The 14936-nt window shown below is 42.0% G+C and overlaps 1 protein-coding gene across 4 annotated transcripts in view; it reads left to right on the top strand.

Moving 5' to 3' along the window:
* Positions 1-14936, top strand: part of Spire1 (spire type actin nucleation factor 1) — a 111524-nt gene that overhangs the window by 44552 nt on the left and 52036 nt on the right. For all 4 annotated transcript variants that reach the window (XM_055622643.1, XM_055622642.1, XM_055622640.1 and 1 more), the window contains exon 3: positions 12431-12664. In XM_055622643.1, coding sequence (XP_055478618.1) covers positions 12431-12664 — 234 coding nt within the window. The remainder of the gene's footprint in view (positions 1-12430; positions 12665-14936) is intronic.

Genomic DNA, 14936 nt, shown 5'->3' with positions numbered 1-14936 from the left:
TGTGGCTTAGCATCAGATTTATTTTAATCAAAAGTGAATGTGTGGCAAATAGAAATCACATTGCATCTTACTCCTTGTGTCCACTTGTAATAGACGCTGCTACTGTGTGTCTTTCTGTACAATTTGAGGGCATGCTGGGCACCTGGGCACAACCCTTCATCTAAGAGTGACTACCACTTTCTTCCCCACTGAAGAAGGCATTTGACCTACCCGTCACATGACCTATACTTACTGGGAGATTTTTAGTGTTCTTCACTTTTTTAAAGCAGCGTTGCCTTTGCAAGAGAACTATGGTAGCATTGGCTCTTCACCAAGACCGTGTCCCTGCACAGCTGGGGGGCACTTCCCAACCTCGTTTTTCTGTCAGCCCTTCAGAGCCTCTTCCTTCCTCACTCTCAGCTCTAACTGCTGTTCTCTTCACGCAAGAAAACAGAAACAGCCCAAGGAGAACTCACATTCTTCTTCTACCCAGGGCACGGCCAGTGTCTGTTGAAATACCTACTCAGGAATAGCATTTCCATCCAGGTTATGGTCTGGATGGAAAACAGCAGACAAGTGCTAAGCCAAGAGAAGAAAGTGTTCAAAAGGAGGACAGGCAGACTGGGTCTCTACATGGCCATGACTGCATCAGAGGTTTAATGACTGCAGGCAGCTGAGGCCTGGCCAAGGCTCTGCACAGAATGGCTGCACCAGACACAGCTGCCCCTCCTGAGGGGGTATGGCTGCTGGTGCATGAATAGGAGTGGTGGATCCCTGGGACATTTGTCTTGTTTTGGAAAGTTTAGGATCCACAGTAAATAAGAAGAGTTGGACTTTTGAATGCTGCTAAGTGGGAATACTTCCTAAGAATTATAATCACCTCAGTATTTTTAAAAGCTTTATAATTTATTTGTGTGTCTGTCTGAGGAGGTTGGACCCTGGAGTTAGAGGCAGTTGTAAGCTGTTGGGTGCTGGGAGTTGAACTCAGGTTCTCTGTGAAAACAGTGCTCATCACCACCGACTGTTTCTTCTACTCAAATCCCAGCACTTCTGTTGTAATAAAATACACATACCAACTTAACTGTTTAAAGCATGCACCCAGTGGCGTTAAACCCATTTATAGCAATCCACATCTGTCACTGCTGTCTCCTTCCAAAATTGTTGCATAAACCCTGTAATCAGCAAACCTTAACTAACCTTTTCCTTTCTAGTCTCAAATATGTTTTTTGTCTCTATAAATTTCCCAATTCTATAAGTTTCATGTGAGTGGAATCCTGTCTTTTTGTGTGACTTCTTTTATTTAGCATAATGTTAGTTTGCTATTTCTGTGATAAAGCACTGTGACCAAAACCAACTTGGGTTTTTGTCGTCTTTCAGCTTACAGTCTGTCAGGAAGGGAGGTCAGGACAGGAACTGGAGGGAGCAACTGAAGCAGAGACCTGAAGCATGGAAGAGCGTTGCTTTTTGGTTTGCTCTTTATGGATTGCTTAGCCTACTTTCTTAAACACCCCAGAACCACCTGCTCACAGTGCCCTGGGCCCTCCCACATGAATCAGTAATCAAGAAAATACCCCACCGCTTGGCTAAGTACAGTCTGGTGGAGGCAGTCCCTCAATTAAGGTTCCTTCTTCCCAGATGACTCTAGCTTGTACCAAGTTGATCGAAAAAAACAAAACAAAACCCTAACCAGCGTGCATAATGTTTTTAAGGTTCATCCATGATATGGTATGGTTCAGAACTGCATTGCTGTAAGGGCTTAGTGATGCTTTATTGTGTATAAAGCCTCAGTCCGGTGGTTTGTGACAGTGTCTCACAGAGCCCAGCCTGGCCTTGAATTTACTATGGAAGGATGGCCTTGAACCCTGATTCTCCTGCTTCAGTGACCCAAGTGCTGGGCCAGTAGGCATGTGCCACCATGCCCTGCCTCCCAGTCATTTCAGCAGACTTCATTACTAGTCAGTAATGCCGATATATAAATCCTGTCCTTCTCAGTGGTGCAAAGTGCCTCTTCTCAGCATTGTTCAGATTCACTTGTCTTTGATTTGTTTTTGTTTTTTTTTTTTTTTTCTCCAAATAACCATAAAGCCTGATTTTTTTTTTTCAACTGAGGGAGAGAACAAGTTCCAAAACTTGAGTACTTCTTAGACAGGCCGGGCTGTTTTCCACAGTGATAATTAAGTTGCTAATGTAGTTCTCCTTTACAGTACATTTTAACACCTACTTGGAAAAAATGTTACTTTTTAACGCCTACTTGAAAAAACTTTACTTAGCCTTTCTATTCATCAAAACTAATGTATTATTCCTGTGGTTTCTCATGTTTTCATTCTGTTTTATTACTCACCACATCCATTAATGCTGGTGTAAGTTGACTATCACAACCTGGGATTGAGTGGTTGGTCTGAGGGAGGTTACATATCAGATAGCAGGTTACATATCAGATAGACCCCTCATGATTCCTGGGTCGCTATTCTCTTCAGAGTAGAATTAACTCACTCAGCTAGTTTTCAGCAATCTTGAGAGCCAGTGTGTGTGACTCACACCCGCAGTCCCAGCACTTGGGAGGCTGAGGCAAGAGGCTATAGAAAGTTCAAAGCTAGTCTGCGCTACAAAGTGAGTTCCAGGCCAGCCTAGGCTACCAAGGTGAGGCACTGCCTGAAAACAACAAATCTTGAAGCATAATTTAAATGTAATAATACATTGATAATTTAGGTGGTCAGTTTGATAAGCAAGTCTGTATTCTTGCATAAATGCTATCCAAATCATTTCATCACCCCAGAAAGTTATCTTTGCAGTCGGTTCCCCTACCCCAGCTCCAATGTCCTGGAATCATACACGATGTACCTTTTATACTGCCTTTGTTGTTGTTGCTGGGTTGTTTCTCTGTTGTTATTTTTTGATTCAGCAAAAATTTTTGCAATTTACCGATATTATATTCTCTAGTAATGTCTTGTTTTTTGTCACCAGCCTAGTATTCCATTGTGTCATCAGTTTGCTCATCTGTTGTTGAACAGTTATGTGGTTTACAGTTTGTGGCTATTATGAGCATTTATGTAGGAGTGTTTTAAAAATCTTTATGCATGATCTTTGTGTGTGTGTGTGTGTGTGTGTACGCATGTGCACGTGGGAGAGAGAGAGGAGAGGGAGACTGTGCATGTAGAGGTCAGGGACAACGTTGTGTGTTGGTCGCTGCCTTCCTCTTTGAGATAGGGCCATTTATTGTTTCCTCCTATGTACAGGAGCCTAGCTGGTCTGAGGGCTTCTGGGATTCTCTTCTTTCTGCCTTCTGTAGTGCTATAGGAATCCAGGAATTACAGGTGTGTGCTACTACTTTCAGCTTTATGTGGGTTCTGGGGGGTCAAACTCAGGTCCTCATGCCTGCAAGCACTCTGCCTGCTGAGCCATCCCCCCAGCTTATGTGAGTCTTTGTGTGTTTGGAGACAAGACCTGTCTATGTAGCCCTGGCAATCCCAGAATTTAATATGTAGATGAGAGGTGGGCCTTTAACTCACAGAGATGCACCTGCTTCTCTGTGTGCCTCCTCAATGCTGGGATTAAAGGCATGTCCTGCCATGCCTGTTCCATATGAGTCTTTTTATAGACAAACATGTTTGTTTACTGTTCTTGGGTCAGTGACCTGTTGGGTTTTTGTCCACTTGACACAAGTTATTGTTTTCTGGGGAGAAAAGCCTTAAATTGAGAAATTGTCTCATTCAGATTGCGTGTAGTCCAGTCTGTGGGGAGTGATTGATGATTGATGTGGGAGGACCCAGCCCACTGAGTGGGGCCATTCCTGGGCTTGTAGTTCTGGATAGTGTGAGGAAGCCATGAGGAGCTAGCCAATAAGCAGTTTTCCTGCATTGCTTCTGCTTTAGTTCCTGCCTCCAGATCCCTACCTTAGCTTCTGGCCTCACTTGCTCAGTGATGGACTGTGATGTGGAAGTGTCAGTGAAATAAACCATTTCCTCCCCAACTTGGTTTTGGTAACGGGTTTTTATCACAGTAATAGAAACCTTAAGACAGCAAATAACTGGTGCTTAGTGTGGTGAATATGTTTGACTTTTTAAAGAAACTGTTAGATATTTTACAATATAGTTGTATTATTTTCTGTTCATATTAGTAAATATGAAAGTTCGTTTTGTTTCCACTCCCCCCAATACTTGTATTTAAAGGCCAAGTGGAGGTGGGATTTGTCAGACAAAATGCTGGGGGCAGGTGTGAGTCAAAAAGGAAAGTACAGCACAGTGAAAGTGCTTCTGAGTGACAAGCGCTGAGGAGCTGAGAGCTTTGAATGACTTGTGAGTGAATATATGATATGCTGACCTAGAACGTCCTCTGATGTTGGTCAAGGAGTAACTGCCATGCATGTGCAAACAGACCTTTTTATCACTTAACAAATTTAACTGGGCCAGCACTTGAAGCACAAGCCCTGGTCTCCATGCCACCAGCACTGCCAAAAGAAAACCACACAAACAGGGCAGGTCTACTTTCGGGAAAGCAGCTTTTTGGGGGGAAGGGCAGTCACTAAGCTGTTTGGGGGACATAACTGGTCATCTGATCATATCAGTAATCCTGATTGCTGTTTTCCCATGGTCCTCAATTTTTTCCTCTCTACTTTGTTTATCACTGTTTCTATACATATAATACCTGTTGTCTTTAAACAGCCCTGCTCACCTCTGCCAAGTCTCATAGCCAGTTGCAGCTATGTATTGTTCCTCCTCCCGATAGAACTTTCTGAGACTGCTAGATACACACATCACTGTTTATACATGAGGACTGCCCTTTTGGAGGTCACCATGGCCACCCCCTGCCTGAGCCAGTGGTTGTAGTCTGTGTTTCTCTTACCTCTTGCCCACATTTGGTGCACATGACTGTGTTTTCCTTCTTTTTTTCTCTTTGATTTTTGTGACTACAGGTCTTTATTTCATCTTCCCATTCCTACCCCAGTACTGGCGATCCTTTGTAGTCTAGTCCTGGGTTTTTTAGCCTCTGGCTGATGGTTCAGTATTTAGTTCCTTCCCTGTCTATGTTTTCTCCTTAGACTATTTCATATGACTTCACTGACTAAGTATGCACCAAGAAATCCCTTCTAGCTAGGCCACATAGCTGCCTACGTAACGACTGTATTCCCCGAAGTATCTGAACTGACCAAGATGCCACTACAGATTCTACTGGCACAAGCTAAAAATAGGACTCACTTGAACTCCTTCCGACATGTAAAACACTGAAAAGTCCTATTCTTTCTTCCTCCACACACTTCTTCCTTTTGACCCACTGTTATCCTACCTCCCCCTTTTTAATGCCTCATAAGTCTTGACAGTTGACTTAAGCATCTGCCATGGTGATGTCAGCCTCCACTCCTGGCTCAAGACTGGTAGAAACTATCTGCTTCCCATCTCAGAAGGGCTGTATGAGAGTTAGTGAGTCTTGGATCCTCAGATGGTAACTTTCCCTGAGAGCTTAGAGGCTCCAGCACAGGTGTTTTTGTTCCTGTTTTCACAGTGATCCCCAGAGCCTTAGTAGGCGTCTAGACTGGTACATTCACTGGGAAATTTATCACATGATTACTCCAGGAGTTTCATTTTGTGGCTAGGATGATTCTAATTCCATGATTCCACAGTCATCTTTCAGGTGCGTTTAAAACCCTTGCTGTCTCGGATGTACACTAGAAGCCTGAGAATTAGGCACTCAGAGATAGTCTCTGATTCCCTGCATAAAATGTACAAGCATGGGACCCTGACTTTGGTGCCAGCATCCAGATGCTGTGTAGCACGTTCCAGCGCTGGAGGAGAGGCAGAGACAGGACCCTTAGACAGTACCCTGTTGGCCAGCCAGCCTAGCTGAGGTTCAGTGAAAGACCCCATCTCAAAAATAAGATGAAGCCTTGTTGACATGGCTAAGTAGGTAAATGGACTTCCATATAAGCCTGATGACCCAAGTTCTGCCCCTGGAATCCCTGGTGAAAGGAGAAAACTGACTCCTGAAAGTTGTCCTCTGACCTCCACATGCTCAGTGTGTGACATGCATGTGCCATCTTCTCACAATCATATATGCACATACCAGTGATGAAACTTAAAAGATGAGACAGAGAATGATTGAGGAGACACTTAACCTCTGTGCTTTACATGAACACATTTGTGCTTGTGCACTTGAATAACACACACACACACACACACACACATAACATCTACATGTGCACATACAAAGGGAAGTTATATTTGAAAGCCATTAGCCATCTAAGAGATGAATCCAAGTGACATTAATGACATTACAGAGGTATGCGTGCTATCATTTTTCTCTTTTAATTGTCTGGGTTTTATAGCAGTGCTTGACCTTACCTGGGCCTTAGCTTGAGGTTGTTTAGGCGGGGGATGGCTTTGCTGTAAGAAGTGAAACAGGCTCTGCCTAAGCGTTGCTAAAAGCATAGTGATTCGCCATCACTGTCTGTGGCTGTTCCTTCTCGCTGCTTCACTCCCTCTCAAGCAGTTTGGAAAAGAAGGTGGTTGGAAAAGCTCCTGCCTGTTTACTCTTTCTTTTCTTCTTCTCTCCCCTAGCCCTCCCTTATTGTTTCCCTTCTCTAGCTCAACCTCTCATGCTCAGTGTGTGTAACTTGTAGGATTTGTACCACTGGATCCAACTGGAGACAAGGATACAGAATCTTTCCTGAAACACAATGTGAAATTAACATTAAACTAAATAAAGCAGTCAGAGCATCACATGATGCTTTATAGTAACGAAATAAACGGAAGCTGTGCTGTAGGCCGGCTTCCTGTGAGAGTGACAGGCAGGGGCAGGAGTGGAGGGACCCATGCTCAGCAATGCCTGCCGCTGCCTCTTTGCTAAGAAGACAGCAAACAAGCACAAATGCCATTTGGGCTGATTTCTAGTTTGTTCTTTGCTCCTGTGCCTTTTAAGTTACAGCTTCTGTATATTTATTCAAGGCAGTAGACTTCATTTTCTTGTGAGGTTTGCAGACTAGTTAGAGTCCTCCCTTTCTCCTATAATGTCCTACATAATTTTGGCACATTGGTATATTGCTATTTATGGAAGTCCATAGTATATTAGGGTTCACCCTTTGTTTTGCACATTTATTAGGTTCTAACACATGCGTAATAACATGTGCCTCTCATTGCTGTGTCCTATACATGTACTGCTTGATATGGAGTACTTTCATTACCTAAAAACTCTTGCGCTTTGCCTCCTCCCTTTCCCCGAGTCCTGGCAGCCACTGTTTGACTTCATTTCCAGATTGTTACATAGAATGATGAATGCATAGCCTCTCAGATTGGCTGCTTCATCTAATAAAACCGTTAAGGGCTTATATTTATGTATAGTTCTTTAACTTAATAGTCTTTTTTGACTGCTAGCACTCAGGCCTCACTGAGTTGTAGCCAGCCTTGGCGCACTTCTTTTTATCTGTGAATAACGTCCAGTGTCTTGGTGTGCTACCTGTTACTCATCCACTTATTTACCGAATGAAGTCTTAGTTACTTCTGTGGTTTGGACAATTGTGAATAAAGTTGCTGTTAGTACCTCATGTCTTGATTTTTTTTTTTATTTGAACATAAATGTTCAACTTACTTGAATACAATTGCTGGATCATATGTAAGAAAATGTTTACTTTTATAAGAAACTGCTGAATGTGTGAAAGGAAAAGTATGGACCCAGGACACCTCAAGGCCAAGTTCTCAGCAAAAAGGGTATTTATTTGCCCCAGAGAGATAAAGGACAGGGAATAAGAAACAAAGACAGGGGATAGAGGATGAGGGAATAAGGGAGAGGGAACAGGGATGTTTGTCCCAGAGTGGGACAAAGTACAGCCTCTGGACAGAGAAGACAGGCATGGCCCATAGTAAAATGGTAGTTTATAAAGGTGAAAGGGGAAACCTCATGTTAGAATGAGGTATTTAATTTTAATTGGGCATGTTAATTAGGCAAGCCAAAGGGGGCTTTTGATTCCTGGACTTTGATAGCTGGACTTTGGCAGGCAGCCTCAGGGGGAGGAAACAGCCAATTAAGGGACTAGAACTTGGTGGCTAGCTTTAGGAATGTGATCTAACATTTTTTAGCAAGGCAGAGGAGTTGGGGAGAAGAGCAAAGCCTAACAGAACCATGTTCACCAGGCTGGGCCAGAGTCCCTCTACTGTGGTCATGGCATGGAGAGTATGCCATGTTGCATTCCCAGCATTAATGAATAAGAGTTCCTGTTGGTCACAACTGGTAAGCTGGTATACACTTGTTGTCTTAGCGACTTCTGAGTCTGAGGAAGAACAGTGGCTTGAGGCCAGTCAGAGCATAATAGTGAAACCCTGTCTCACAAGGGGAACAACAGGGGTGGCTGGAGACAGTTCCCATTATTCTACATCTTGTCAGTACTTGGCTGCTGTCAGCTTTTGGACCAGTCTTTCTAATAAAGTGCTGTAGTAGTATCTCATTTTTACTTGAAGTTCCCTTGAAAATCATACAGTGTACAGCTTGTTTTTATGTACCTATTGCCGTCTACTTTATCTTTGATAAGTTCACATTCTTACTCATTTTTTAATATTTATTTTTAATATTAATATTTAATATTATGTATATTTTATATACATAAGTGCTCATGAGCTGGGTGTGGTGGTGCATGCCTGTAATCCCAGCACTCTGGGAGGCTGAGGCAGAGTGGGTCTCTGTGAGTTCTGGGCCAGCCTGGTCTACAAAGTGAGTCTAGAACATCAAAGCTACACAAGAGAATCCCTGTCTTCCCCCCCCCCCCAAAAAAAAAAAAGTGCTCGTGTCTGTGGAGGCAGAGGCATTAAGTCCCTGTGGAGTTGGAGTTACAGGTGGTTGTGAGCCGTTCATGTGGGTTTTGGTTCTGGAATCAAGCTCAGGCCCTCTGAAGAGCAGTAAGTAGTACGTACTCTTAACCACGGAGCCACCTCTCCAGATCTTTAAGCTCCTTTCATGCTGCCACCTGATTTGGCCAGTATTCTTCTAAAATTAGTTTTAAGTAATTGTCTATGGGAGCAGCTATGTCCAGATAGGTGTCCAAATATATTTTCAGTAGTGTTTCTGCTGGTCACCTGTTGTCCTCAGCTCAAGACTGAGGAACTAGTTACACATTATTCAAGATCCCTCTTTCTCAACAAAGGGAAGAGCCACCTGGTGTGCATGCCAGTCTGATGAAGCCCAGCTGTGTTGTGCTGTGTGCATCTCTAAGAGGCTGGCTTACCTTTAGAGCTACCTGTTACTCCGGCTAAGTCATAAGTCAGGTTTAAGACAAACAGTTCTGGAATGTTTTAAGTGGACCACATGCTGATCACTTTTGGGCTAGGAGCTTCTCTAGGATGTTTCGGAGCCAGTCAGTGGTCAGTTGGGAGGACAGAAGTTGAAGTGACACAGGTAGTCCTCCCTATGACCTTGGTTCCGTATCTAAACTTGAAACCATGCACACAGGGGTGGGACGAATTCATGTCTTGTTGACTCGTTCATTAAGACCCTGCTGCTTATGAAGCAATTTGAAGATGAACTGTAGAGGGTTTTGCTTTCAAGGAGCTTAGACTAGTTGGAGAATTACGATATGAACATAACTAGCTCAATCTGTGCATGAGCCAGAGATTCACAGGGCAGTGTCAGGGAGTGGTCCTGTGTTTCAGATTGCTGTTAGCTCAGTTTATTTGTCTTCATGACTTCAAGTGGGTTTCTTTTATACTACATACTGGTTTTTAGTTCACTTTTAGACACATATTTGAAGTATGTAAACTATTGATGCTCAGAATTATTGCTGATAAACTTGTATTAACATTTTCCACATTTATTTTCTATTTTTAACCCCTTTTTTTTTCTCCTCTTTTGCATTCGGTGATCATTCTACCTTTTGTATCCTATTTTATTTTTATACATTTATTCATTTATTCATTTTATATTCCCATCATAGCCCCCTCCTTTCTCTCCTCCTGGCCCCACCTTCCCATTCTTTTCGCCCTCCCCCCTTGTCAGAAAAGGGGAGTTCCCCCCCCCCCAAGCCCACCCTGGCCCATCAAATTGTATCGGAACTTAGTGCACCCTCTTCCACTGAGGCCAGGCAAGGCAGCCCAGCCAGGGGAAAGTGATCCAAAAGCAGGCAACCGAGTCCATGTCGGTAGGACTCAGGCTCCTCTTGTTGCCAGTGGACCTCCATGAAGACTGAGCTGCCCATTAGTTGTATATGTGCAGGGGCCTAGGTCCAGTCTATTCCTGCTCTTTGGTTGGTGCTTTAGTCTCTGTGAGCCCCCACGGGCCTAGATTAGTTGACATCGTTGGTTTTTGAGGGGTTCTTGTCCCCTCCAGGACTACTACCCTTCCCTATTCTCCTCCACATGACTCCCCTAGCTTCACCTAATGTTTAGCTGTGAGTCTCAGCATCTATTTTGTTTCGCTGCTGGGTGGAGCCTCTCAGAGGACAGTTATGTTAGGCTCCTGTCTGTAAGCATAGCAGAGTGTCCTGTAGCTAGATTTTGGGTTGAAGGTTTTGTGGGTGGGTTGGTCCCCTCCCTCCACTAGAAGTCCTGCCTGGCTAGGAGGTGGCCCCCTTCAGTCTCTGTATCCCCTGCAGCTAGGAGTCTCAGCTGGAGTCACTGCCCACATCCTCCCAGAAGCCTACCCTGTTGTAGGTCTCCAGCTTATCTCAGAGATGTCCTCCCACCTTGGTTTCCCTTCTCTCTCCCTGCTCTCTTTCTTACCTTCCATCTCTGCCCTCCCCACATCTGAATCTGCACCTTTGTTCCCCTCCCCACACCCTCTCCCACCTAGTTCCCTCTCTTTATCCACTTCCAATATCTGTTCTATTTCCCCTTCTGAGTGGGATTCAAGTATCCGCCCTTGGGCCCTAAGACCCAGTATAGCTAAAACGATTCTGTACAATAAAAGAACTTCTGGAAGTTTTATTGCTTCATAATTAGAGGTTAAGAATTTTAAATAGGTGGCCTGGAGAGATGGCTCACTTCCAAAGGTCCTGAGTTCAATTCCCAGCAACCACATGGTGGCTCATAACTATCTATAGTGAAATCTGGTGCCCTCTTCTGCATGCAGCCACATATGCAGGCAGAACACTGTATAAACAATAAATAAATATTTAAAAATATTGTAGGTAGTATTATATTCATTTTAAATTCTTATTTTCTCTGGTAACATAGCTTGTAGATTGTGTTGAGTTTGTTGAATAAATATGAATGCTTTTACAGTGTATTGTATATAACAATGTTGATGTTTTTGTGTTTAACTCATCTCAAAACTATTGGGCTAAAAATAATACTTGTATATATTATTTTTAAAAATCACATCATTGACTAAAAGTAGGATAAAGGACATAAAGTTTCTTTGTGCAATTTTGAGGTTGGTAACTGGATAATCATTAGAAACAAGTGAATGGAGGGGAAGGAGGGGAAAGCTAGATAGTGTTCACTAAGACCCTCTTATGACTCAGGTGCTATCCTGCTTTCATACATAATCAGCACATTCAGTGACCTCAAGGTCTCATGGGATGAAAATATTTTTAGTAAAATTTTACAGAAAAGTCACCTAAAATAATTTTCCTTGAGCCAGATGATGAGTGATAAGGGACAGTATTTTTATTTCTAAATCTTTGGTGTCATTAACCATACTTTTTTAAAGGAAAAATATCTAATGTGAAATGAATAGTGCTCTTGGTTTATAAAGTAAAATAATTGAGCAAGTGAGGAATGCAATTCTGAGAAGTCTTCTAGAATTCTCCCATACTGGCACATCCGGAGCAGTCATCAGGGTGCTGCTTAGCAGTGATGGACCCACCATTCACAAGTCAGGTTCACAGTGCCAGAAAGTATTGTTGGTGGAGATGGGTGGTGGGTGGATTATCTGTGTCCTTTATTGCAATATCTGGATAAAAAAAAAAAAAAAAAAAGAAAAGAAGGAGGAGGAGGAGAAGAAGAAGAAGAAGAAAAAAGAAAAAAGAAACAACTCCTATTTGTTTGTATCATTTGAGGGAGATGTGTTTCCAATGAGTGGAACCCAGTGAGCAGACTGCATACTGGTATGAAGAGATTTGTAGTTATTTGGGCTTAAGTGAAGTGCTACTAAGAACTGAATTTTCAGTCTCAGATACTTTGGGTATCTATGAAGTTTCTAAACATTGGCATAAAATTATTTTGGCAATATAGCAAGTCAGCTTGGTTAGTATTTCTTGTTTGTTTGTTTGTTTGTTTTTTCATGGATGAGAAATACTGATCTTAGCATCTAGTATAAATCTAAGAAAGCGTGCAAAGGTTTTGAGGCTAGGTTAATGACAAAATCACACCAAAATTGCCGTTTCAAGTTTTTTTAATACATGGGTTGGTAAAATTTTTAAATTTTTCCTCAAGTTAGTTAGTTATGTGTGAAATACTGAACATTTTATACATTACAGTTGGTCCTTAGAATCTTGAGTTCCCTTCATTTATCATCTTGTGTTTAATACTCCTAGGTTATTGAATCCCTGGGAATTATTATTTATAAAGCATTGGACTATGGCTTGAAGGAAAACGAAGAAAGGGAGCTGAGCCCTCCTTTAGAGCAGCTCATCGACCAAATGGCCAATACTGTGGAGGCTGATGGAAGTCATGATGAGGGCTACGAGGCTGCAGATGAAGGCCCAGAAGATGAAGACTCGGACAGGAGAAGCATCTCAGCCATTCGGTCCTATCAAGATGTCATGAAGGTAAAGCCACAGCCACTCAGTGTTCGTCTCTGTGAGTCATCATCGTAGTTTAAGAGAATGGCTGCTATCTCAGCATTGACAGTAGTTCCTAGACTTTCTATAGCCTGGCTGTGGCCTTTGGCTGGACCACAGCCCTTGGCCACGTCTAGCTGTTACATGTTGGTTATGTTCCTGTCACAGCAGCCCGACTGGGCATGATGCTGGCTTCTGCATTTCCTGTCTGTGAAGGAGATGGAAGCTGCAAGGGGGTTCTGTACGTGAAGAATGAGCTGTGCCTGGCACAGCTGACTCATCTGTGGTTTCTGGTTTTGACCTTCCCATAGGATTTGCATATAATGATAAAATTGAAGTTGTTTTGTGTGTGTGTGTGTGTGTGTGTGTGTGTGTGTGTGTTTTGTTTTTTGTTTTTTGTTTTTTTTTTTAGTTCAGTTTTGCTGCCTACCTGAAGGCTAAATGAAAGAGATGAAAATGAACAGATTTGACAAATTAACCTTGTAATACTCTGTTTGGAGTTATTTAGATAGAATCTTTACTAGTTTTTTGTTTGTTTGATTAATGTATGTCACTTAGGTTTTCATTTTCTTTCCAGAGGCAGAATGTAGAAAAACACTATGAACACAGTGTGTTTCAGTCCTGTTTTGTGCTGGCATCCCTGGGTGCCTCTCTATTTCTCAGGAGAAACAGCTCTCAGGGCTCTGAGGAGATTATACAAGTTGCCATTCCTTTTTTTCTTTTCTTTTTTTTTTTTTTTCCTTTTGAAGATTCCTTTAATAGAAAGAGTAAAGTGGGTAACAGATGCCTTGGAACTGGAGTTACAATCTGTTGTAGCCATTTACATTAACTTTACACAAATTTTAGATATTTGCTTTAGATTTTCTAGATGTTAAGGGTTTTTTTTTTTTTAAATAGACACAAAAGGATAGTAGCCTAAGCGAAATAAGCTGCATATAAAGGGAACTAGTACATTTCCCCGCCTGTAAAGGGAAGGCAAACCTGATCCGAAAAGAAAGGCTTAGTAGAGGTTAGGCACATTGAATTTGGTCACTGTGGTCATATGCCTGTGTGGAAATATCATATCAAACCCCATTAATGCATGTAGTTACTACAGGGTAGTCAAAAGTGAAATAATCTTAAAAATATAAACATATTTGGAGGCAGCAGACCAAAATTGATCTAATTCTGTAAAGACCACTAATAAACAGTGATGTAAGATGTGAATAATAGAAGGTATTACATAAGAAACAAAATTTACATTCTGACTGTGGCTACTGGTACAAAGAACAGAGGAGGAGGAAGGGACACCGGGGACCGTGGTCTGTACAGTCGGCCAGCCGCCATGACTGATGAGTTCCAGGCTGCTCTCACATTACAGGCTTAGAAGATGAGTGGAGTCTTAGCATTCTTACTCAGCAGCTTTACGTAAATTGACTTCTTCTTTTTTTTTTTAAAGGTTCTTAGACACTTAAAACTTGAACTGAATTCATTTTACCCATTATTTTTAGATTTGAGCCACTATGCCTATGAAAAAAAATATATTAGTAAAAGTATACTGAAGACATTCCGTACCTTTACCAGTTCTCTTCTTGGGACTTTTATTTGAGAATATCATAACCTCACTATTTGCTTTTTGGTTTCCATGTTAATCAACCTTGCCTAAAATTTCCCATTTTTGTAAATATCCTGTATGTTCTTTTCAACCGAATGAATGGGGAAAAATTGCTTAGACATGTGACAAGTTTTGAAGATCTGAAACACAAACATCATAAAACCCATTGTATATGACATTAGAGGCAGACATGAGTCTGGTCAGTGAGTCAGTAATGGTTTGGTTAGCAATGACTGCCTGGCTTTGTTGAAAGAGAAGACAAAGAATTAACTGAGGAAATGTGAATGTTCTTTCTCTTCTTAAAAATCTTAATTAGTGTGTATATGCTTGGGTGTATGCACGCGTGTGTATGTTTGATGGTCAGGGGGTTACTTTGTAGAGTCAGTTTTCTGCTTTTACCTTTGCTTTTACCTTTTACCTTTGCATGAGTTCCAGGATCAAACTTAGGTCATCAGGCATCTGCAGAAAGCACCTTTACATGCTGAGCTATCATCTCACCGAACTATGATTGCTTTGTTATTGTTAAATGTAGAAACATGAGATTAAGTTGCAATAATACAAATGATAGGGTTTGTAGGATCTTGTCAGTTTGTTTTCATTTTAGTGATCAAGATCTCTGCATCTATAACAAACACAAACACTTCATATTTTATTCATGCCTCTTGA

The sequence above is a fragment of the Psammomys obesus genome, unplaced genomic scaffold (genome assembly GCF_907164565.1).
Source record: "Psammomys obesus unplaced genomic scaffold, mPsaObe1.curated_primary_1811, whole genome shotgun sequence".
NCBI lineage: Eukaryota > Metazoa > Chordata > Mammalia > Rodentia > Muridae > Psammomys > Psammomys obesus.
The sequence above is the reverse complement of the archived record's forward strand: the minus strand, read 5'-3'. Positions and strand labels throughout refer to the sequence as shown.